Here is a 26,737-nt window from a genome sequence, read left to right on the forward strand (position 1 = left end):
CTATAGGTCCGGATCGATTTTCGTTCGCTTAACATCCACTCAAGACCTCCCCGAAACCGAAAGGTCCTTCACCGGTCAAACTCGGATGGCTACACCCCTTGCTTTTCCCCTTCCAACACATCACCCAGACTCTCCTTCGTTTCTAATGTTGAACTACCAGTTGAAACGCAAACATCATTTTACCAGGAGGTTGGTTTTCGGGTGGACCTGGTGCAGGGATAACTCTCCAAAAAATAAAGCAGGACAATTCATACACCTGACCACCGATTGGGGCCTGACATTTGAAGGGCAATGAACTTTTTGGGGGCAACAGCCACAGGTGATGAGGTTCACGGGTGATATGTTCTGGGCGAGCTAACTGTCAGGTTCCACGCCTTCCAGCAGCGAACCGTGCTGGAAGGTTCAGGGGTTGTCCAAAACTGTTCGTTCTAGTTCGCTTCATTCCTTGACCTTTTCACGTCGCAGGAGGACTGTAACTGAACAACACTTACCTGTAAAGGAGAGGAGAAAAGGAAAAAAAAAAGAAACAAAGTTAGAAGTGTGCCGAAGAGACGAATGCGTGTGAATAGCATTTTCCACTCGGGTTCTATCAAATTTTGTGACAGTTGTCGGATGTTCGGAGCACATTTTTTGAAGACTGTCAACTGTCTGGACTGTAATTCCCCTACGCAGAACCACGTACATTGCAGTGTAGGCCACGTGTTTTATCCCTATAGACATCGTGGTTCGCTTCACGCAACACGCATCCCTGACTTGGTGTGTCGCGGCGTTGTGCGTGGATGGTAGAGGATTATCAAATATTGATTTATAAGATAATACCACACCCAACAGTGACAGCACACGATAACCACACCATTTGCGATAGGTGAAGGTGAACGGTTGGTGGTGGAATGTCATGCGTTAGAGAAATGAGAAAATTCCAGAAAAACAATCGAACCAACCACAGCGCAATCGTGCCGTATGTCACATGAGACGCTATGTGTGCTGCGCCATATGATTATCATCAAATGTCAACCTCCTACTGATCTTCCGCCCTGATGCTAAGCACACCCAGTACTTGGCAGTAAACAGCATCACCTCACCAAGAGCCCCATTACTAACGGCAGCTTGTCTACCCCGCATTGACGTAATGTCGGGGTGGATGGGAGAGAAAGGTGGTGGAAAAAATGAGGAAGAAAAATCGATTATGCACGTCAATACTCATCATCGAACCGGTGGCTGATAAGGTGGAAGCGAAACACTACCCTCTGCAGCTCAAGTCTCCGCGACCTCTTTTCGCCCGTTTGTCCTCTACTTTTCCGACTGACGACCAACCAAGGAGCAACCGCACTCCGAGGAGGTGAGGAAGCGAGGTGGAGGGGAACAGTTTAGCAAGTTTGCCAAGCATTTGTCACGTTTTCGGTGAACGTGCTTCCGTTCCAATCACTTCCGATGGTGGTGATGATGATGATGAGAGCGAAACAAGAGCATAACATTCCCAAAACCACCACTAGAGTTCGTCCTCTCGTTTCCATATTGGTGCCCTTCCTCCGAAGCATCCTTGTCCATCACCAGCATCGCACTCGAAGGGCCACACAAACCACAAACAACATCAACGCCACCGACACCGCCACCGCTTCTACCATTATTATGATTTATGGTGAGTCCCTGTGTTCGTTGCTCATCAAAACGCAAATTTTTGTGCCAACAACTACTGCGCGGCATGGCATGGTAAGGCGGTGTGTACCACACGGATGACACGCACCGGTGCTAAACCGCTGGTGATAGGTCGCTATTTTCGGATCTTCGGAGCCTCGGGATCCTCTGTTGTCGGTGCTCGAATTATGGAATTTGATATCGACATTCCTGGGGGGATGGGCTTTCTGAGATGAGCTGCGCATTGTTATGAGCAAACCTTTGGCATTAATGTGTTCGCACCTAAAAGAACAATTTTGGTACTTAACACAAAAACATCAATAGATAATACTATTAACCAAAAAGTTATTGAATTTCCTCTGAAGTCACCATATGCTTTAGATGTTGTTATTATTGAACAATTTAAAAAGATATGATTAGTTGGCAAACCGAAAGTTTTTTTCATCTATAGTGATAAGGGAAAAACATTCCTATTTTTACTATTGAATGCTGTTGTTGAAAGTCCCCTAAAGTGGGGCTACAACAAGCTCGTGTACATGTTCTTCAATACAAATATCCCATCCGAACGGCTAGATATGACAATTTGGTCAACACAACAGCCGGCCGATAAAGCATCTTCGCCAACAAAAAATCGATATCTAGACCAATACTCAACCCCCTTCGCACGATTCTTCCGTAACCCTAAACAAACACGCTGGTTAGGAAAAAGGACGCCGTACGGAAACCTAGCATTCTCACCTCGTCTCCTCGTGCCCGTCGTCAATACCCTGATCGTCATCTGTCTTTCCCTATCTTCAGTGGACGTTTTGGCCTAGCAAACACACCTGGAAGGGAAGGGAGATCCAACATTGCTTCGTAAGGTTTGCAGGTAGACCGTCGGACCTCGGAAGAAGCACCGGTACCCGAAGAATAAACATTACTTTGGCAAAGTTAAACCAATTTTTATGTAACATTCCAGTGAGGGGTACCACAACCACCGAAACATACATCAACTGCCATTTCAGCGGGTGGCATTGCTGGTTGTTCATCTGGCAAATTCGATTTGAATCCCGGAGAGTTTGGAGTCGACCAACACGAAAACGTGCGTCCATTTGTCCTCACTACGTTTCGCAACGCAGCAACGGAGCCACTGTAGCAGTGTCTGGTGCTTGTGTTCCTCTATTTCTTTCTCTATCTAAACCCTGGACCCTCGTAATCCTCGCCGGGACGGGACACCAGTCTGTCCATTTACGTGCTGTGGCCAATTCGTCTTCTACTTGTTGCAAAAATATAGCCATCGCATGTACACTCGACTACATCCAAGGGGTGTTTGATAAAACAGAAAGAGAAAAAGAATCACCCAGAGAAAGGAATCAGGTCAAAGCGAGGCCCTAGCAAGGGTACAGACAACCCCGTCCGTCACCTCGTAGCTGCGAACCGAAGGATTAGACTTGCGAGATTAGTTTTCTTAAAGGAATGCGATCCAACGATCCCAACGGTGGCGGTGTGCGGGGACGTGAGAAATAATCTGTTCCGTGGCGACGGAAGAACAAACAAAGCTGCAGAAAGGCCGAGATAGGCTTTGGCCCCACCGATCACCGACGTGGTACCAACGTCGGTTCTGGTACCTGAAGAAGGTACGCGCGAAGAAGGAAACGCGAAAGTTGATAGAGACCCATGCCACAGAGAGAGGCGGCAGTAGGACGTCAAGGATGGGCTAAAGTGGATCGGTGAATGCGCAGGCCTGCCTGTTACCTGTTGCTGCCTCCTACGTTGGGCATTGATTGTAACGGTCGATAGGGACTAGGATCAGATCAGAGGGATCCTTCGTTTTTTTTTTTATCGAACCAACCCATTCCTCCAACACAACACAATCGCCCCGATACGATAATCGTCGCCTCGGGGCCAAACAGAAAAAGGCCAGGTCAACTGATGGAGGGGTGAGGGGGCGGGCTCAATTATTTATCGATTATCGAAAGATCGGGAATCAAGGGTAAAAAGGGGTACGACAGGAAACGAAAAATGGTCCGATCCCGGTTACCCGTCCAGTGGATCATTGCTGATCCATAAATTATAAGCTTTATTAGAAGGATAAAGAGCCTTATAGGTTCATCGCCAGAAAAGGTCTGTAATAATGGAGGTTAACCTGAAAAGCCCCTTCGAGGATTCGTATCGGTGGTGACGTTTTTTTCCACGAATTGGCCAACAAAAAAAGCCACCCCTCTGATCGTACATCCATAACGATCCGTAGGCCACCTCTGAATGGGCGGATTCTCACATTAATTTCATTTCAATAACACTACATATTACCTCTGCTCAAATCGAAATGAAAGTGGAGAGACTTTAGACTGCAGCCTAAAGGACTTCAAAACATCGTGCCAACAAACGGTGTGCCAATTGAAGCTTGAAAACAACATTTCCGTCGCAAGAAGTTCAAAAGCGACACGAAGAAGAACGCACCGCGGAGCATTCGGTCATCCGATTGGCGAGGACTCTTAGCACACTCTGCACCAAAGCGGATGCAGTGCAGTGACAGTTCTTTGCTTTGCTTCGCCGCGCGTCGCCGTTTGCATCGCCGTACCAGCACCGCCGGGAATCGGGAGTGTTGTCTGCACATTCGATTAAGCCGGCAAAGCCGCATATCACGGCTTGAGTGCATTGCATTGTTACTCGTTCTTCCACCGGGGACCAAATTCCCGGACCGTTGCCACCGCCGGCAGGAAGAATAATCTTGAGATTTATTAGTCGAGGTCCGGATAAAGCAGCTTTCTTCTGCGGACAGACCACAGAAGGTCCATAGCCGGACAACGGCAGACCCGTACGCCGCCGACAATCCTGGACCGGTACCGAAATCATTCGCTGCTTGTGTCGCTGCAAAAAGACAATTATCCGGTCCCGTGGTGGTCCCGGATGACAGTAGGAAATGGAACAGAGAGTCTCGAGAGAACGAACGGCGAGAAGAAGGAGCGACAGAGAGAGAAAGAGAGAGAAAGAAATCAATTTAATTCAATTATTTCCCTTCGGTCCACCATTGAAGATGTCTGTCTGTCCCCTCAGGGGAAGGTGGTCCATGTGTGTGTGTGTGTGTGTGAGAGAGAGAGTTCACTAGTGGCCTCGAGGACCAACTTGACCCGAATGGAAATCCAGCAGATCCAGACGGCAATCTGGAAAACCTGCTGGAGTTGGTCTTCGAGACAGAAAGAAATCATCAACGAAAATCACAATCACCGATGTGCCATGGGTGTATGTGTGTGTCTGTGCGATTGGTTCTGTGGTCGTCTTTTGGGTCCTCCTTTCCGTCCGTAATCTCGCCACCCGCTGTATCGGTCACTTCCGCTGCTGCTGCCACTGAAGCTGTGATGCTGCCCGTGACACGAGACACCATTCTTTTCCGCTGTACAACCATGTTCTTTCCCGTCTTCATGGCATCCACGGATGCCTTTCTATTAACTCCCACGGGATGACCACTTCCGGAGTATTCCGATGTTTGCTGGCGGCAAACACAGCGCACCGATTCCAGTATTTCCTGTTTGGCTGCCGATGACGGGGGCGTATTCATGCCTCGCCTTTATCCGTATCGTACATTTGGGGTGCAATAATTTATACTTATGTCTAGCTTCCGGTGCTGCGACTAGAGGGACTGCGCCGCGTTCCTACCAAATATCCGCTTGACCTATATTAGGTGATCCTTTGTGTTGTGTTGTCTGTGTTCGTTATGTTGAAGATGCCGTCACTCCGGATAATGGATGCTTGCCTTCCAACTGGACAATACTACGCCAGAAAGGAATCCAATCCCAGTATGTTTCGGTGTGTATTCAGCAGTTCACACCAACAACAATGCCCAGCAGTCTTTCTCCCTAAACCGAAAATGATGCATTTCCCTCACGCGAATCTGCGCAACAGCGAAAACTTTTACAATCCATGTCCGCGCATATTAGCATACATTATAGCTTCGTGGCACAAACAAACAGAAATCTTATCATCGTCCACACCGGCGTAATACCGCCGATATGCTCCCTCGAATCCACACGAAACTCGTTGCACCTGCTAGCTTCTGATTTTATTATTATTTGGACCCCGCCCCTGAAACGAGCATGGCGGCCTGGCGGCCCAGCGCATAAACTTTATTGCCGTGGCAAACCAATTACGACCAGGCCTGGCGACGACTGGGACGACTGGGATGCCGCAAGAGTGCCGCGTGAGGCCAAAGTTTCCACCGTAATCACCTCAAGCAACAAGCCAGCAACAACGCCGCTGTCGGGGTATAGTGGATGTGGTTCGGTAGGTTCGGTAAAACTTTGCCGCATATCCTTTTTCACCCCGCGCGAAAGCCGCACCGGACACGGACAGGACCATGGGCGATGTCTCGTCCGAGATTCGGGGTGCCGGTGTCATTAGCCGACCGTCGCCGACGTCCGCCTTAATCCTTACGAACGGATGCTCCGTCGGCTGAGCGATGGCAGGAAAGTTTAAGGGGTTTTTTGCTGCTGCTTCCACTTTTAGGGGTTTTACCAAAAAAAAAACCTCCAAAAGAAAATGGAACCCCTGTGGAACTTATCTCAACTCAACCGTCAACTTGTGTTAACGACAATCTCTCGCCTCGGCAACCAGCTCTATAGAGTGTCACAAGTCGATGCGTAGAATCAAAGCAAAATCCCACTCAATGCAGAGAGACAGGGAGTTAAGAAAAGCGAAAGAAACTGTATCCTCGACAGATGATACGTACGTGCAGAGAATGATCTCGCTATGGTGAGCATACATTATCTTCTTGACACACGATAGCATTAGGGCAACAGCAGCAACACTCTCGTCGAAAGGATATCCTTATCCTTATCTTGATCACAACATATTGTTCGTCGTCGCGAGATCGCGCACAACGGGAACGATTCTCGCGTCTTTACACTTTTGCAACATTCATAAACCGAATTACACATCTGAGAGCTTGCGGTGCCTGCCAAACAGTAACACACCCACTACTGGAGAGGCTAGATTTGGATTCGCCACGAAGTATGCTAATCCAATCGCTGCCAGGCACTAATGAGCGGCACTACTAGTGATGGCGCAATGCATAATTCATGCTGATCGCACCCCAAAAACCGTCATCCAAACCGGTGCCCGGTGCCATATCTCGCTCACTAATGCTGCTGCTGCTTCCAAACTTCTACAGTTAACGAAGCACTAATGAGGTTCTTATTATGTTCCCGAACCAACGGAACCATCTTCCGCGAACCAGGTCCGCGTGATGGCCCGGCGCGCTCTCGCCCGGTCGTGGTTTTGATAAATGAGATGGCAATTTTTGGCAAATGGCAAAATGGCTCTGAGCTTTCTAGTTTGAAAAATTCATGTGCAATTTGCCACCCATTTTTGCACAAAGTACCAGGAGGTACCGCCCTGCAAAGCCAGCGCCGCACGACATATGCCGCACGATAATTGGACTTTTCGCGCAAACACGGAAAATTCACACAATTTTACCGTTCTCGCATTGGGTCCGGGTTGCAGGGAGGGAAGGGGGGGGGGGAGTTTAATGTTTGCACGAATAACGAATGCAAACATACGTTTCGTTTTGAGGCCCAGAGACGAATGGTTGCTCGGTGCTGGTTAGGTGCTGGCTGCAACATCATCATCATCTGGAGCAGGAGGAGCAGCAGCGCGCCGAGAGCTCGAGAGAAAATTGAAAAATGTGAAAACACGAATCACGAGAAAAACGGGAAAACTTCATTGTGCAGCGATGCGCGAAAAATGTTATGCCTTGGGCACGAGAGCGAAAGAACGTGGCGGCCACCGAGACACCGAGGGATCGGTAGAGGGGGGTAGATAGCGCTGATGATTTTCACCCATTTGCTACCCATTCGGATGCCGGTGGTGGTGTTCGCCTAGTTTTGAGTTCGCCTAGGCGCCCGGGGAAAGGGGGAGGGAGAAGCCGAAACTAACGAACCGTTCGATGGACGAGTTTTCCCCGCACGTCATTCGATCGGCGGCGCGTACGGTTGTGGCGTGGAGCTTGACCACCGATCGGCGCGTCAATGAAAAGTGAAACTCATCCCCGCCGCAACCAGCAGCAACAACAACAACAGCAACAGCAGCTGGTGTTGAAGCATCAATGTACATCAATGATGCCCGCACGTGATACTGTGGCACGCAATGCGATCGACGAAGAGAGGTTTCACCGGAAAAAACACAGCAACAGTGCGTCGGCAGCAACATGCGTAACAAAATGCATTGCGTTTGGAGTGGAAGTAGCTTAGTGGCCGACGGCATGGTTGTTTCGAGAAACTTACTGCAGGTTTTATAGTTGAGCTCTTGAAGAGCTGATCGGCCATCGGCAGTAGAATGTTTTGAGCTACTGATCGCGTACAACAGTCAGCCTCTGGATTGTTCGTGTTGTTGTTGAGAAATGCTTGTTCTTGAATAAAGACTTTGCCAACAACCAAACTTGCAGTATTTCTCCAACGTCGTTACTACGATTGAAACAGCAGACGCAAGACATAACAAGTATAGCGTACTAGGATTTGCAATGTACCACAAACCGAGTAGCTATTCCACTACGTAAATATGCTAAAGCAGTTGCTCCATCGGTATCTCGATGGTTACTAAGGGCGGTAACGATATGGCGTTGTACTAATTATATGCTAATCCAAGTTGATGCCAACAACGAGCGCGTCCTAGGGAACTTGCGAACCTGGGAAAGGTTTGCGCTCAAGGTTGAAGCCACAAATTCCCATTTCAATCCCGCACACGAAGGTGTACGCCCGAACGTTCCTACATTGCGGGCAGGCATTTCGCTGTAATGCGTCGGTGATTCGCCAATGGATTACCAATTTGATCACACAACATTCCCACACACACAAACGCATACACCCACACCACATCGTATGTCGACTGTTATGTGCTGGATCATCGTAAGCCTTCGAGAGGATGCTTGGAGCAGCCACCGGGCCCCATCTATTGCCAGTGATCCCTCTTCCCCGCAGCATCACACACACACACACACAGCTGGCCCCCTTTACATTCCGGTGCAAATGATTCGTAACAATCCAATATCCTGCGGCCAAGGCGGCTCTGCTGGAATCCATAAAATAGGAACTCTCCCTTTGCTCCCCTTTTCGGGCTCCGTTGCCACGGACCTTTTCACAATCCGATTGTACACACACGGACACACATGGTTCACCGGAGGATTTACTTGGGAGTGAAGCACGGCGTGACCTAAACTTTGGCTCCAAAATTAGATATTCCATCGGTTCCCATCCCCGGAGTTGTATCATCCTCTGCGGAGCATGAAACCATAAGAAAGGTCCCGGAATATCCGAATTATCCATTCGTCCGATCCGTGTTCAGAACGTGTGTCCTTCCACTGTATGTGTGCGTCCGTTTTGTCGGTGTATGTGTCTCTTTTCACCATCACACGTACAGGCGAATCTCTACAACCCCCCAAAAAAAAGGTATAAATTGTTCTACATCACCGACGCCACCGCTCCTGGAGGCAATGGAGCGCACAGAACGTTGTCCGTTTCCGGCATTCCACCACAAAACGGTTCCACCGCCCGTATCGAGACCTCCGCGTCCCGTCTCCTCCTCGGTGTTCCTCTGCTCAGGTTCATTTTTATGGAAAACAATTCCATCAGAGAATGGAACATAAATTCAAATAGCCGCCGGTCTGTCTTTCGAACGCCGTCGACGTCTTCGCCGGTACGTCGGAACGAAACTGGAAATTATGGGAATGTCTGCCTCATGCCCCGCCCGCCCCCCAGGGAGGGCAGGTCACCGTGGCGTGTTTTTTGACAAAAAAAAACCCAATTTTCGGTCCAAGGTATGGCCGCGAAGATTCGCATCGCGCGCGCGAGCTTCGCCAACGGTCGGATGGCCTTGAACCTGACCTTCCGCGCGTTCGCTCTTGCCAACTTCCAGAGGTCGTTCTGTCTGGCGCATAGTCTAGTCGAGTGAGTCGAACCGTGCCAACGGAGGGCGCACCCGAGGGTTCAACCTCAGACAGCCGACAGTCGGCGGTGTCCTCCCCGTACCTCTCCTCACGAGCTGGAACGAGGTGTCTCGTCCCAGGAGATCGATATAATTAAATTACTCCAGACGACTCTGAGCACGGGAAGGATGGACGGACGGTCTCGCAAAAGCGCCATCGAGCGAGAGCACAACACACAAAAAGGAATGGCCGCTAGCCATGCTAACCATATTAATGTATGTTCTTGTACTGTCGAAACATTCGGTTTCGGTTCGGAGAAGAACCGAAACCTTCGAACATTAATGCCATTAGACGTATTGTCGATGGCGAAATCACATCCAAAAAGGAACCTCCTCTCACCGGAAGCCAATCGCAGGGGCGTTTTCTGCACTGATTGCGCCCTTTATTCACCCGTCATAACATTAGCCTTTTTGCAACGTTCGTCTCATTACGAACGTTATCACTTGCCGGACTGAGAGCTGAGCCCCGATTGCTTTGCTCGACCGGATGTGCTAATCAAAGGCTTAGGCGTTTCTCGTCCACTCACCCAAGAGGTTATCTCGCGGGTGTCACATTCCAATCGGATAATCTAGAATCACGCAAAAGCGTTCGCGATCGATCATACCGAGAGGTAAATATGGCATTCCAGCAGTCAGTACGACGACAGTTCTCTCGAGAAAGGCTCGAACCCAGACCCGAGTCCCAGACGACGGCGTCGGGGCATAATCGAGGCCCCAAAGTCACCGTCGTCACCACCATCATCATGACCGTGGCACACGCGAAGGGATTAAGGATTGGTTTTGAAATCGGATTCCAGCGGAACACCGCAAACGGCGGCGTCTTTCTTTCTCACTCTCTCTCTCTCTCTCTCTCTCTCTCTCTCTCTCTCTCTCTCTCTCTCTCTCTCTCCTTCAAAAGGCCAAACCAACAATCACCGCCGCCGTCGTCGTCGTTATTATTATTTATTATCGTTCTCGGATCGGATCAGCTTTATCAGCGGCAAACGGTCGGCGCGACAATCACCATGCTACCGGCGGCCTCCCTCCCTCCCTCCAGCATGTGGTGGCGTGTCCTGTGAGCATTGAGCCAGCGACAGAAAGCGAACGTGATACGACTGCTTCCGCCCGGCTAATGGTTGGTTCCGCGCCTTACTGCCTCACAGCACGCTTAATGGCTTTTCACACCGAAATCGGCTCCAGCCACACACACACACATTCATTCTACACCGCGGTAAGGGAGGTTCTCAAAGGATCGGATGTAGAAACGACGCGACCGTTGACGGTGACGGAAGCGGAAAAAGCGGAAGAAAGGGGAACAAAGAACCGCCACAAGCAACCATCGCGCGCACGCTTAACCACCTAATCAGGCATTGGGTTCCTACGGGGGCCAGCATAACGCTGTTTTCGGTTGACGGTTACTCAGCGCACCATCATCATCATCATCATCAGCAGCAGCAGCAGCAGCATCATCAATTGTATGCGATAAGTAATTAATCAAATCACAAAACCCACGTAACACCGCTCCGAGCTCGGCGACGAGGGAACATGCGGTGCGGAGGGGACGAGTGCCGGCAGTAAAAGGATAATACATCATATGGCCACACCACCGATCAGATCAGACACCGATGATGCTGCACGATGAGAACAGGAGAAGCATGATGGTGCATGACCTGTGATGGCGCATGTGGCCGCAACATAATCGGTGGTGTGTTTGGTGTGTCCCAACCCGGGATGCAGCAGCGCACACTCGGTCTCGGATGTCACCCCTCGACGACTTATTGGCTGACGACGCAGATGACGACGACGACGACGACGAGGAGCAACTCTGAGCTCTCGAACGCCAATAAAGCCACCGGCGTCGTGGCATAAACGCCCGGACGAGACGTCGGGCGTCATGTTTCGATCAACAGAACGCACAACACCGAGACGCTCGCACGTCCAGAGGCTAAGAACTTTCAAGCTTCTTAGCTCTGCGTCACTTTCTTCGGCCTTTTCGGTTCCCTTTTATCGGCACCGTCTTCGGTTTTTGCTGCCGGCAGCTCATTAGAAATCTACTTTCTGTTTTGCATACTCACCACCCGAGGGGACTGATAAGGTGATTGTTTCACTCTACCATTTCCGCTGGGCCAGCCGACCTGACCACCGACCGAGCGGTCCGGTCTTATCGGACAGAGTAGCGATGAATCACAAATCACGGACGCAGCAGACGCTTATAACGAACCCTTTTGCTCCTCCTTTCCCACAATCGCTGCCGTATGTGTGTCCATCTTGCGTTCACTCGCGTGCTGATTAACCAGCAGACCAGCAGCTTGTTGCTGCTGCTGTAGCTGGAAAGACCAATTTCCTTCACGATTGTGCTGCTACTGCCTTCCGACGGCGAAGGTCATGATGCGTTGAGGTCATAGAAGCGGCAGATAAACGGAAGCAATTCCCCTATCACCTCTCCCGGGGGTGTGCTGGTGTGGCAGCCAGGGTATCAGGGCGGGAAAAGGGTGACAGTAATCCTTCCACCGTGCCAGCCACCGCCACCGAGTTCCCCCTGTTCTCCGGAAACCGCTCCGGAGTGAGCGAACGTCTGCCGGTCCGCGCGATAATCCAATCTCGGCACCCCACTTCTATTAGTGTCTGAGATGCGGTTAATTGATTGATTTGATTGAATTACGCCGCCGATAATGTGCAGTATACCACCCTCGGGTGCGTCAGAAGAACCGATGGTCTCGGTTCACCACAAACCAAAGAACCATCGGGACCATATGGACCACCGGGAAGATCAAATTAGAGCTAAAGATAACGGCAAGCTCCCAGTCCAGAACAGAGGTCAAACTTCCTCCGAATAGTGGTCTCTCTTTGAGGGAAAACCCGTTTTTTTTTTGTGACACGATAAGAAAGCACACTTTGAAGCTCGACAGACAAGTCGCCCGACAAGTTGCCTTATGATACTTCCGCCTACTGCGGCGCTACTGCGCAACGTGCCAAGGCTTTCCAATTTGCGTCCAACAAGTGTTGTATCAACATAAATCGCAGCGCTCGCAGGGCGATGCATCGCTGCAAGCGCAAACACCGCAGCACGGAAGGTCAAACACGCAATAAGCATATCTACCCCCCGGCGGGATGGGGGACGGAAAGCGAAACTGGCCGACATTCCGATCATTCCAAGTCACGCCATTATCACGGTACCGGGTGCCGCTGGAATATTTAATAACCTCCCGATGAGTAATGTGCGATGTCGGTTAACTGGTTGTCGATCAACGATGCGAATGGCGTACGGAGGCGGCAGTCTCCCAGCCAGTCTGTCACTACTCCATTCGAAAACACTTGACACAACTGCGCCGGGCGCAGTCTGGGAAGTTGCGCAATCCATGATACGAGCCGTGCACCACTCGAAGATGCGAGAGCGTTCTTGGGACCATCGCGTAGACCGAAAACCTGCTAGGGACCTGCTTCCTCTTCCTCTATCACGATATGGCGTCGTGGCATTAACAATCAACTGCAGTGCAGTGCAAAGCAAAACCACACACTGGGATCTAGACAATCGGCTCGGGGCGCTGTCGTATCAGATATGCGTCATGGGGACACTACTCTGATTCACGGTGCTATTGTACGCGCTCTAACACTTCATCACAGAAGAGTCCCAAATACAGTCATAGCGCCGTAATCGAGCTTCTTGGCGCCACGGCCATTAGTCAGCAGGAATGTGTGCGGACATTCTTCGGATTGCTCTCTTGATTCGACACGATCAACCATCGAAAGTGTACCGGGGGACGTGGTGCGATGCGCGTCACAAACAATTAGTGACCGAAAAAGGGTGTCATTTATCCGACGAAAGTAACGCCGCATGAAAAATACATCATCCCATTAGCGTGCAGATCTGGAACCGAGGCCGAATAATGGGCTGTTAATGAGTTTTTAAAAATTAAGACACCCAAACCCAACTAACTGCTGCTGCAGAGAGCAGTGCAGAGAGTGCGCACGATGGTGGTGTTGGCGCAATAAATCAAGATTTCACTTTCGCGGCCACATCCAGCCCGATGCTTCGGTTTTATTGGAATATATATATATGTATTTCTTTTCATCCGGAATAACGACCTCAGCCCTATACCAACAACAACAGAAGAAAAAAAACAACACTTGGGCTGGTGAGTGAAGCGAGACAGCTTTCGGTGCCACCATAAATCACGGCACGGTTCCTCCGCTGCGCCGAAATGCTGTGGCCGAATGAATGTGCTGCATAAAGCTGGGCAAGAAACAAGACCAAGGGGGTCACCCCTTCGGCCCCTTCAATAATGAAACACACACAAAAAAAAATCAAAATCTCGCGTAGAAAATCGATCACATCAAACACGATGACACGCGCGTGTGTGGATGCATCGAAAATGGCCGTGGCGTGAAGAGAAGGTAACGAGATGGAACGGAAAGCGATCGATTTGTACCGCCGGTCAGCAAACGAGTGAAGTGAAACCGATATGGAATCAATCTTCCACTCCAGCGAAGACGGAGGACGAGGACGACGACTGGCAGTGGCCTCAAGAGCGTGTCATCAGTCAGAGTGACAAGTTCCCCACAACATCTACCACCTTCCTGCCCCGAACTGCAGCAGAGATGCATCGGAAGAGCTGAATTCCACTCCAGCAAAAGGTTTATCTCGCGCAGAAGGAGAAGGTGCTCGGTGCTTCGGGCAACGTGAAACATAACGCGGGATCGGTATCCACGAGCACCTCACGGTCTGTCACTCAGCCAAACGGTGGTCAGTGCGCAATCCACGGACCTGCCCGTGGCCACGCCACGGCACATACCCTTGCATGCAGACAGATCTCGCATTCCGCTGATCAAGCATCGCGCGTCCATCGTTCTCTGTTTTATTGGCCCAAAAGCACTTTGCATATCATCCTGTTACTCCAGCGGCACCGTCCACCGGTCCACTCCACAGACGCAGATCGTCTCGCCGTCGCTGGCTGGCTGGCTGGCTAGCATATAAATCATCGACGCGAGGGCGCGGCGATTGCTTTACAAAACGAACGTTAATTTGATAATGATTGAGGCTAGGGTTTCGCACAGGGGCACAGCGGAATGGCGGAAAGGGCGAGGGGCTATTGGTTACGCCAGTCGGCGACGCCGCGACCTACCGAGGCCGGTTCGCCAACCCTGGGTTGACGCCGGGTTATCAAATTCAGTGGAAAGCTGGCGCTGGCGAGAATCGCGCCAAAAAATCCGTTACCACCGCCACGATTCTCGCCGGGACCTCGGTGGCCGTTTCCAAAAAAGGAAAAACCCTAACTTGGTCGCACCAGAGGCCGCAGAACCGAGGGAGTGATGCGGAACCTCGGTGAGCAACATGTGCCCTGCACGTGTGTGTGGTGTGTTCCTCGGGGGCTACCCTTCGTGGTAGCGCGGCCGGCGCAGTCCCGCCCGGACCGTGGGATGTTGTCTTTCGAAGATAAAGGGTGCAAAGGACAAGGAGAAGACGAAAAGTGTGACACACACACACACACACACACACGCGGAGAAGGTATCGTCTTACATTTGTGCGCCACATTCTCGGTCGATCCTCTCTCTCTCTCTCTTTATCTCTCGCGATCCAAGTTTTCGGGACTTTCGGGTTGCTCGGGGCCGCATCAACGCATCTTGCCAGCCCTTGCTTTTGCTTCTTGCCATGTTGGCTTCCTTTTCTACACCACACCGCACCAGCCTCCGTGGCTTTCTGCTGGCCGATGCGAAAAAGGTTCAATCATCATCTCCTGTGGCATAGCAACAGAGGCAACACCGTGCTACATGTGCAGACACGGTGTGCTGACGATGGTGATGTTCTGGCCTTTCGCTTTAACCACACGTTCAACTGCTTCAACTTTTTCGCCGTCGACGTCGACGGTTTTCTTGGTTTCGCGATGCCCGACCGTTCGCTGCTTCGGCGTCAGAACATGGATCATAAATGTACGGACATAAAAACGAGATGGGAGGAGAAGAACAGGATATCATAAACCAAGAGACACAACCAGAGCACCCCAGCCCGCGCACACACACACACACGCAGACATGCGAAGACTCGCATCCGCTCGCGACAGAAAAGGATGTTCCGTGGTATTGAGCCTTCCACTCCCCAAACCCTTGACAAGATGCTGGGCGTTGGTTTTTTATGCGATGCGTGCACATTACGCCCTTCCAAACTCTTCTTTATTATTTCGTAAAGAAGTCAGATAAGAACAACTGCAGCGTAACGGCGAAGCGAGGCGAGGCGAGGCGAAGTATGATTTACGATGCTCTGACCACATCTGGCAGATTGGACCCCGGAATGTTCCAACAATACCAATAACTCTATTAACAAACTAAAGACGACGACAGCAACGTCCGCTAATCCTGCTGCAGTGCACGCACCGTCAGCGAAGCCTTTTTTGTCTTGTCGATCCTCAGGACCTCGGTTGACTTGCAATTGAAATCCTTCCAGGGCAAATCCGAAAATCGACGACAACAACGATAAGAGACCAAAAATGAAATCCTCAAAATAAATTTCACCTCGAAGGCGATCGATCAAAGATCGACGAGAGATTCCACGGGAAAAACGATCCACTGAGCTTCTGCAGAAGCGAAACTCATCGGACACTTCATAAGGAAGAGAGACGAAGATTGAAGATACTGGTCCTGGAAGCCAAGAAGTCGTTCGGACAAAGTGTCGCACATCATTCTTCTCGCCACAATATGCGCTCGTAACGATGTGCGATCCTCCAAACCCCCCTCCTCCTCCTCCTCCTCCTTTCGGAAGATCTTTTTAAAACAAAATGAAAGATAGGCCTGTGGTTGCCTGTGGTCCCTGACTGATGGTTAGATGAGATCGTGCCGCACCGATAGCGCGCGGGCAGGAGAGGATCCTTAATTAAGGCCACGGTACTGCACTTTAGAAAGAGCGCGTTGTTTCTGTTGGTGACTTACCATGCCTTGACGCGAATCAGCACCTCGCCGGCCTGCGGTGCCGGTTCGGGCTTCTTCAGGATCTTCACGTTCTTGAAGCCCCCGAAACCGGTCAGCACGACGGCGCGCATCTCCTTCGGTGGGTCCTCCTTCTTCTCGGCCTCGGCCTTTGCTTTCTCGTCCGCGCTGGCCGCACCATTCGTGGTCTGCTCCTCGGTTGCCTCCGTTGCGATGACGGCGGCCGCCGCCGCCTTCGCATCGCCACCGGCCGCCTTGTCGTCCGCGTGCCCATTCTCCGCCGGCGTTACGACGGCCGTCTCGGTCGTCGGCGATGGCGTCTTGGTTTCGGCGGTCTGCGCCGCAACTGGTGCTTCGGTTGTCTCAGTCATCTTCTTCTTCTGTGTGGTGGTGTAGGTAGGTTTGTGGGTTTTTTCGTTGACTTCTGTCCTGGGGACGATTACGCTATTCCAATGTACCGGGAGGGGTTTGTACAATGTACGTCACTGCAAACAAAGAGAGAGAGAGAGGGAAGAAAGGGAGTCATTAGAAATGGAAGGAACGAGGTGTCTCTCCGCGGAGTATCATTATGAAATGCGCGCGCCCGTCCATCGCTGGAGGAGGTTACAAGGTTACTACAAATCATTTCCTCCTCAAAACATACAAACACACAGCAGCGTTGCATGCTACCAACGGATGCATCCTTCGGGGGTTTTCTCATAAAACAAAGAACACTGTATGCCCTCTCCAAGACCATGGCTACTGTGTTGCTGTTGCCTTAACGTCGTCGTCGTTGTCGTCGTCGGTACGATGCAAGGCAATGCTTAAGATCTATTACATCCTGCAGCAACATCATCGAGGCGCGCTTCGACTGAACGCAAACACAAAGATCGTTCACGGAGCTCGCGAAGTCGCGACCGCCGAAGAGCTGCAGCTTCTCCAGCATCTTCTGGCCCCCATGCGATTCCGTTCATTTCGAGGGAATATGAAAATGAAGCGGAGACACAAGAAGAAGAAAGACGGAAGAAAAGACACAGGAAAAACCTCCAAGTGAAATAAAGCGGCAAAATGGCGGGTGCTCATTAAAAGTGCTCGTCGTTCGTATCCGCGTGGCCTGCCGTAAGTCAATTTCAGGGAGCAACAACAACAACACAGCGACATCGACACACGGGCAAGATAGAACACACGGTAGCAGTAGCAGGAGCAGCAGCAGGAGCATCGCCGTACTTTCTGGAAGCCGGTTCTGGTCGGTTCGATGCAACCAGAGCAAAAGGGAGAGGAAGTCAAATGGAAAACCATAGCATAGCGCGACAACGCTGCAGCAGAACGACGAACGACGAGAAACATGAACCCCAAAAACCTGACAAAACCTGAAACCTGTGTGACGACACACCCGAGAACGACGACGACGACGACGACGGGAACGGCGGACTCCCCCCCTCCGATCCGATCCTTTAAAGGTTCTGCGCCAAATTCTTCTACTCCTCGGGGGGGAGGAGGTGCTGCTGCCACGCTGGTGCACCGTGCGCCGGATTCACCACCGAACGGTGGGCAATGATTGGCGGGTTTCTGGTGGCCGTGCCCCGCGTTGTCTCAAACAAAAGTGACAAAATGGAATCGATTTTTCATTATTTCTGAATTCCTCTCCCTTCCTTACTGTTAAATAGCTTCAAAGAGCTGTAATTGAGTTGAGGGCCCATGGGTCCGTGGAGTTTTTGGTAGGCACACAACCAAAATGATGTTTTTGCTGCTGCTGCTGCTGATGTTTCAAGGATGTGTTTTTAGACGAGCGAAGAGAAAACACGCTACCGCAACGTCCAGGTTCCAGGACAGGGCCAGTGGAATCCAATTTCTTCCACTTCGACATAATGAAATATCTCCTGCCAGCCAGGCTCGCGTTGATCAATCGCGAAAAGCGAGCGCACTGGGATCGACAGGACATCGTTGACAAGAGATACTCGACGGCCTTTCGCGGCCCTGTGTGTCCTCTGCTGGCATTGGTGGTAATTGGGCAACGCTTTTTCCCCCCCCCCCTACACACCGAACGCAATTCCCATTTTCCTCTTCCCCGTTAACCTTCCTGTAACAAGGAGGGCGGACCTCAAAGGCGATCATTGCGAAGTGTGCGTTTGGCCAGAAATTATGCAAATTTGCTTCAATTACTTTCAATCCTCTGAAAATTGGCCTTTGCGCGGGAGGGAAGGTGGGGGGGGGTAAAGTGTGATAGTAGGGGATTGGCCTCCTCCTCCTCCTCGCCCGTGGGTAACATCTGGTGTGCATGCGCTGCAGGACAGGAAACCACGAAGTTCAATCGAATTCATCATTTCGGTAAAAAAAATGTTTTGTTCAACATCATCATCATCATCATTTCGTGTGTCTCGTTTATCGATTGCTGATGATGGCCAGCCCAGCCCCACCTCATCATCCATCATTTCAACAGCAAGCGATTGTTGTTCCCTCAAAGAGAGGACAAAACAATTGTAAAATCTTTCCGAAGTTGCTGGAGGGTTTTACTTGCTGGAGGGTTTTACTCTCCAGCACAGTGAAGCCAAGCGACCACTTGAGTGTGTGTCACCAACAGGCCTGGCAATCAGGCCGTGATTGAATCCAGAGAGAGACAGAGAAACAGAGGTGTATGCTGCAATGGAGTCGGAATCCTTATGCTCATGGAAACATGATTTCGTTTTTTCTGTTATTTGTCTCGACAAAATGCCAAACATTCGTACACAACGCAACGCTCACACACACGGAGCAACTCCAGGTTCCATCTGCCAGCACCACCGTACGGTACGGAGTAGACCACCTAGGTGGGTGGAGAAGGTGGCTCCTCGTGCGTGGCGTTAGTGAATCGACATGAAAAGAGAGCATTTTTCGTCCGCCTCTGTGTTGCTGCTGTGGAAACGCATCGACAACAATGAACATCAACACACACACACCCACACCCACAAGTGTTTTCGTTTTCAAAGTCAATGTCGAACCAGAAACGCAACGCAAAAATGGAGGAAAAACTCGAAACATCAACAGCGACTGCGAGGCACGGAGTCGGAGCGCGGGAAACTTTTGTTTATTTTCGTTTGGGTTTTTAATCGCACTACCCCTCTCCGCCGACTTCTCCACACCTTCTGCTGCTGCTGCTACTACCGCTGGGTCGTTCCGGTTGAGAGAAGCGCTTGTCAAGTGTAACGCCGCGTGGTGAGTCTCTCCCCCCCTCCAGCAGCTCCCCAAAAGAGGTGTAACGCAATATTACACACTGCAGCTGCCAACAACAAGCAGCAAGCCTCCACATACAGCCCAGGAGGCCGGAGAAATATCGAAAACAACCCACTTGAAACCAACGCCCTCCCCGCGGCCCCTTTTCCTTGTGAAGTTTTGTTCTTCGTGGCCGCTAACGAGAGTAGCACGCGTTGTGCCCCTTTGGAGCGCAACCCAGGTGGGCTCGTCATCAACTCTATAAAATCAGCTTGCTATGCTTTGCTGCGGCGGAACAGCATCATGATTTCAAACGAATAGATGCCAGTAGCGATCGGATCTAGTTGTCAACGAAGATTGTTGTTCCGGAATGATCTCAGAAAAGTTGGCAACAAGGATCAACAACAGCGTTGGCTCCTTTGACTCTTAAAAGAGGCAATGGCATATTTTGATGAGTTTTTTTTTTCACAAATATATGCCTAATACATAAACTATTGCAGATGATCTTTTAAAGTTGATCATTAGAGGTTTTATTAGATTAGGTTTTATTAGGTTTTTTAACCCGTTTTTTTACGAGACCCTCACTCACTAAACTATAAAAAAATTATCAATAGTTGTATCAATGACAGCATCAGATTTGGAAACGCATCGCGTAAAAGCGAATGCGCATTTTTAGAAGCTTTGTAAAGTACAAATGGGATCGCTTTCCATGATTTTGTTCACCGGTTTGTTTCAAAATCGATCGGTTCAAAAGATCGCTTCCGTCGATTTGATGCTACGATGAGCACCGGGGACATTGAAAAAGCGCTTTCGAGAGCAGACGATGCTGTTCAACTCGATACACCATATCATCCCCAGTTTTCCTTCGATTCGAATCCAGCAAATTGTAATACAATATTCTTGAAACCTTCACCATTCAGGGAAAAATGTTTTTTGGAAACTAATGTAACTTCCCCCGCCTACGAATGTACCACGCGATAGCCGTTTTGTTGTTCGTTAGTTCGTTCCGTCAGTCAGAAACAGATTAGGGTTTTCTCTCTCTCTCTCTTTCGCCTCTACTCATCTTCTTCAACTGCAAGCCGACCGCTGGTGGGGGCGAAAGTTTTCCGCGATTTCCAATTTTCCCCTCCCAAAAAAACACACACACACACATACACTAGAGACCACGTGTGAGGCGCAGAAGTGGAACGCACATGGCAGAGAAGAGAATTCATTTCCATTCCTCGCTGCTCCTGCGGGGCTAACGAGCTTTTCAATTAACACTTTTAACGCCCTGCTGGGCCGACCGAGGGTTGTGAACTCATGCGCTGGAGGCTGCGAATGCGCACGGAAATACCTTTTAACCATGCCGCCTCCCCTTGTTGGAGTTGGAAAATGTCGAAATAGGGCGGCCAACATTACCGAATCCAGGCACGTACCATCATCAAACGTTGAGAATCGAATTTAGAAGGGTACTCGCGCGGTTTCGCGTGCTTCGATTCCGCGGTTTTTCCGTGTTTTGTTTTTCCACCGTGTCACGTCTTGGGGTTTTCATTTTTCAATTTTGATTTCTATTTCGATGCGATTAATATTCGAACATACGAACGCGGGAAACGGGTTGATAAATGAACTGAAAGGTTCTCGGATACAAATCTGATAAGACGACGAGCGGTGCTTCCAGTGGGCTTCGTGGATCGTGGAGTTTTCACTTCTCATAGCTTACTGCGTCCATCGTTGTTCGTGGCCTTCTACTTCGCCAAAATAAAACCGCTACATAAACCCTTCGATCATTCTCATCTCATCAAGGCCTTCGACCCCAGAGGATACATGGCTCGATGCTCCCGAGTTCGACGATTCCATCCGAACCGACTGCGAATGTCCCGCGGCTAACAAAGTCGCCAGAGCAGAGTGAAAAGTAAAGGGGGGCAAAAAAAAAACGCAAATAATCATCCTCAGAGTCGAGACCGTGGACGATGATTGATATAAAATATAATCGCAATAATTAAGTCATTAGAGAGGTGCGCCCAATCCAAGGGGAGGGATAAAGCAGTGGACCAAAGGTGTACGGTGTGCGGCCATCGGTCCAACGCTTATTAGCGCCGTTGACCCGGTGCGGTCTCACCGTTTTTTGGCGGGGCAACGCGAAACCCAAAACGCAAACAAGCCAACCACGATCGTGACACCCGGCACCTCTTCCTCGCACAAAACCGCCCCCCCCCCCCCCCCTTCACTGGATCACCACCTCTGGGAGTTCATCTACCCGTTGACCCCAACCCCGCCTTCCTTATTTTTGTTGCCCGGTTTCGGTGGTTCCCAGCAATATTTATTACAACACTTCTATGGTAGCGGCATTCTATCGGCAACAGAAAACCACAAAATCCTTCCTGCACCAGCAATCTGCGTTGCTCCACCACCAGGGAGAGAGAGATACGGAGAGAAGAAGAGAGAGCAAGCCAGCCATCCGAATCCGACAACTTGTGGCCACGTGTGTAACCAGCCCGCAAGCAGCCCCGGGAGTTCATCACTACTATCATTATTAGTTCGGGGCAAAGTAGCCCCGATGATGATCATGCAAAACGCAAGCACGCCACCGTCCTTCCCCTCTCGTCCCCGGGGGTCCAACAATGTGGGAAAATGCCATGAGAACCGAGGTCACACCTTGCGAGGTGCTTTTCTGACGCATGCATGAGCATTCGGGAGTGAGTGTAGAACCTTTAGCCAAACAAAAAAAAAGGCTAAAACACCAACAAACCATTCACGAGAAGCTTGCTGTGGCGACGCATGAACTTTAGCATCACACATCATCCCATGCTGCTGCTGCTACTGCCCAGTCCAACAGGCAATTTAAATTAACTGAAAATTACGAAACCAACCATAAAGAAGACCAACCGTTAACCACCACCACCAACTGCTGCTGCTGTTAAGCCTTTTCTCCTCTTTCGCTTTTCGCTCTCTACAGCGCGATCGTATGATGGATGCGCGAACGGTTTTCCAGCACTACTGATGAGTGCGCGTCCGGACTGGTGTGGACTGCGAATTGTAGATTTTGGGCAAAACATTATGCGCGAATTCACATAACCCGACCACCACTATCATCATCGCCTTCACGAGCACGATCATGATCATATAGCGGACCAGCAAGCGAACCAGCAGCGACCACAGCTGGGCAGGTTGGGGTGCACGCCGTTAAAGGGAAAGAAGAAAGTGTTTCGGCCACAAAAAAGTGACGCGCATAGGGGCGGATCGGGCCCGAGAGAGGGATCCAAATTTTGAACTGAAACTGACGGCCACATGCCAAAACCATCATTTCATCGTCTCTCGACTATCTCGATCCTCGCGCTGGAGGTTTTCGACATCGCGCCAAACATTGGGATCTATCGCGCCCATACATGGAACTATACATTAAACGGCCTGGATCCGTGGCTACACCATATCCCGGGATGGAGGCCACTTACAATGTTTGGCCACAGTTATGCTGCTGCGACAATCATTGGACCAAGAAAAAGGAGGGGGGGTCCAAAAAACGCAACAAGAAGCCAGCAGCAAGCGATCCGACGCCATTATATGTCATTTAACGAAGACGAATGATTCATTAAAGACCATTTAATGTTCTCGACTCTCTCTCTCTCCCATCCTCTCTCTATATGTTGCGTCTTTCACTAAACAAACGGCAGCGGCTGGTGAACAGTCTGACAGAAGCCACATAAAACATTGTCCCAACTGGCACCAACAGAGCACAAGGAACGAGCGCCCCAAAGAATCCTCTATCCAACTCCGGTACCACATATCTCAACAGGCGGCTTCTTCGCTTCCTCGAAGACCGAAGGGGACATAGAAATTCGCGAAACCGAATTCGCGTCCGATTTCCGAAGCGTTAACGCACCGGGACGAACATTCGTTCGATGCAACAGCAGCACTTCACGCTTCAGCAGCGCATTCCCACTCCCGGGTTCCAGACAGGAGGAGAAGATCGTGTAAGCCCCGGACCCGAAAGTCCGTGTACACTGACGCGGCTACGGGGAATCTAAATGGCGTCGCCCGGCAAGTGCAGCAATATAATTGAGACACAATTTATGGCTTTTTTCACGCCTTTCCCTTTCCGCTGCGTGGTCTGCGCGGTCTGCTCGGTCCGCGATCCAATCATTCAAGCGCAACGCCGTGCGCGTAAGTTAGTGAGGTTAGGTTGCTTTGTCGCCATCGCCATCTTGCGCCAACAGGAAGCAGCTTGAATATGCGATCGTGGTTTGCTGGCGTTGCAGTTTTGTGGTCACAATTTGGCTGACTTTTTGTCGTATCTCCCGCTGGTACTTTCAGAAAATGGCGGGACTCACGGCACCGCGTAATGAACATTAGAATTGCGCATTAGAAGGGTATTTTTTGAAATGCAGAAATCCGTTCCATCGGTTCCACATTCCTCTTGATTGAATTTCTGTCCATTTCCTGCCCGATACACCGCATATCGCGAAATTCTGCTTCACAGTCTCTGTAGCCGCTGTTTCGATTTCTGCGGCCGCCGGGCTCTGCACGGGGAAGCTGCAGCCACCCAGAGCAAGGAGCCCAATGGCCGTGAAATCGGCATGAACATGATCTTTCCTAGAAAGCTTCCTCTCTCTCTCTCTCTCTCTCTCTTTCTTCACTGCACCAATGGTGTTGCTGCTGCACCAACATAACAACACAAATAACAGCACGCCACCGCTGCTGCCGCTGCCGCGAGATCGCGCACACCAAGAGACGTCGTGCGCCTCACGATCGCGACCGCGAAACGGGCAGCGGGCAGCAATGGGCGAGAAAAAGGCTGGTAATTGCTGACTTTTATTGCTGAAAATTTCTTTATTATTGCACGGGGCCCTGCAATCGCTTTAAACGGTGCCGCAAACGGGGCTGCCGGGGAAGCGAAGCAACTGACGCCCGGCTTGGCATGGATGGTGGTCGATTGGCAGGCATTTAGCCGGCCAGCACCCGGAGCCTCCCGGTGAGTTACATTAGGTGCTGCTGCTGCGCGGAAGGTACAACATGACATCGGAATGTTATCGATCGAATCGTGGTGGGGGAGTGTTATGCCCCCGATCCACCTTCGACGATCTGTAGGTTATGATCGAGGGAAGCAGCATTTTCTATGCTTTCGCCAAAGACCGTTCTCGATTTGCCCCCTGCTGGAGCTGCACTTTGGATCAGGTTTTACGGCAACGAATAAAGCGAAGGCTTGGACCTCAAGCTGAGGTCAGTTGCTGTTGCTGCATTGCATGACGACGTTCGCCAGTATTTCATCAAACTTTCAACTTTCTAGCAGCATTTTAGCAACCTTCACACATCAATGTGCGCAATTCGCTTGAGAAAAATATCGAATTTGAAATATTTTAAACTAATTTAGTGAAAACATTTTTGCAACTGAAAAGCAATTTCACCAACGGCAGTTCCAACTCCCGCTTTCTTGATGCTTCCAAACGCCCGGACCTGGTACACTCCATTCTGCATCATGCACCGCCTGGAAGACGGTCTAGGCCCCTCGGGGCCATTACCTACCACACAGAGGCTCACACAACACAGACCAGACGTCGAGCGCAGCCGAGCGGAGACGAGAATTAATGAAATTTATTAAACTCACAAGCCTCACGGATCGGATCAACGGAAGTGAGGCGAGCAAAAGGAAGGAACCGCAGTGGGGAGGCGCAACGCAGAGAAGAGGGGGAGAAACGCATCATTTGTAGCATCGTCATGTTTGTCTTTGTTCGTCTTTTTGCAACGCAACACCCAGCAGGCATGGAAAGCAACTAAGGCAACCGACCAAGCAACCGAGAAGCAGAGAAGATCACTCAGTCGGTCGGTCGGTCGGTCGGTCGGCCGGACCATTTCACACGCGGCCACGCCGGGTCTGCATCGCGCATCCACAGCATCATCCGCACAGCCATTCATTCGCACCGGAGAAGGATGTGTGAGCGCACGTTCGCAAGAGCGCCCATTTATTAATGCTCATTCGTTTCCTGCCGCCTTTCCGATGATTCCGCCGGCAGACTTCTGCCGCTGTTGCTGATGCTGCTGCTGCAAACTGACTTTCAGTCGAAGGCATCATCATGCAGCAGCAGCAGCAGCTTTCTATGTGCCGTATGAACCCCTAGGAAGGCAGTGTGACTGGTGCATGATGGTGAGAGAAAATACAAATTTAACCCAAAAGCAGCATAACGAACCACAGGAAGAAGAGTTGGTGCTTGTCCTGGACTAATACCCCCAAGATACACCACTGCAGCCAATAGGATCGTGATCCACTAATCCCGACCACTCTGTATGTGTGTGTCTGTGTGTGTTTGGGACAATAAAGCATTTCAGTCGCCCACAGTCACAGCGCGAACCGCATCCTTTTCTCATCCCCTGCAGACAACACTTTGCACTACTTTCACTTTGGCGGTTCGCGTCCGGTCCGGAGGCCGGAGGTCAGAATCGGCTGCGGTGATGGTTCCAGCGATCCAGTGCAAAGCAAAGTAAAAAAAAAAGCGGCCAAGAGTGTGCGCACACACAAAAAGAACGCCATTATAATACAATTTATTGCCACCATTAAAGTAAAGAGAACACTGTGTACTGTACTGGCAGCCAAGACAAGAGCTGGCGGCACGGACCTCGACTTTCGATCGCGAGACGGCTGGACACACTAGTGCCTTCGCGTCGCTTCACATCTTTTGGCGCGTCTGGACGATATATACATATATATGTATTAATATCAATCATCCAGAGCACAACAGCATCCAAACCCATCCAACTGGACTTTTCGGTGGTACTTCTCGCTCCCTTTTCGGGGTGAGGAGACTGAGTTGACCTAAATACTGCAGCAGCTCTCCAGCGTCCAGCCTTTCAAAAGAACACAACAATCAAGAAGAAGGGGTCCGCTTGCAATGCGCGTCGGGGCGTGCGTCACTTGCGCATCAATGCTGGACGATTGTTGAAGGTTTTGGAGATGACTAAGAAGCAAATGCGAGGCGATTCCGTTAATAAACGGCTGCCAGTTGTTTCAGTTGCAAGTGTTCCATCGACGTGAACGTGTGCGCTACTGGAACTGCTGGATCGGTAAAGACAACATTGGGGCAATCCTAGCAACCGAACAATCTTCGAAGAC

At 50.6% G+C, this 26,737-nt stretch overlaps 1 protein-coding gene across 4 annotated transcripts in view; it reads right to left on the bottom strand.

The window, feature by feature from the left end:
• The window catches only part of LOC125955811 (synaptic vesicle membrane protein VAT-1 homolog-like), a 52,228-nt gene that overhangs the window by 19,753 nt on the left and 5,738 nt on the right, over positions 1-26,737 (bottom strand). For all 4 annotated transcript variants that reach the window (XM_049687029.1, XM_049687027.1, XM_049687028.1 and 1 more), the window contains one exon: positions 16,489-16,970. In XM_049687029.1, the coding sequence (XP_049542986.1) occupies positions 16,489-16,856 (368 nt within the window). In that variant the 5' untranslated portion in view covers positions 16,857-16,970. The remainder of the gene's footprint in view (positions 1-16,488; positions 16,971-26,737) is intronic.

Source organism: Anopheles darlingi, chromosome 3 (assembly GCF_943734745.1).
Source record: "Anopheles darlingi chromosome 3, idAnoDarlMG_H_01, whole genome shotgun sequence".
Classification (NCBI taxonomy): Eukaryota; Metazoa; Arthropoda; class Insecta; order Diptera; family Culicidae; genus Anopheles; species Anopheles darlingi.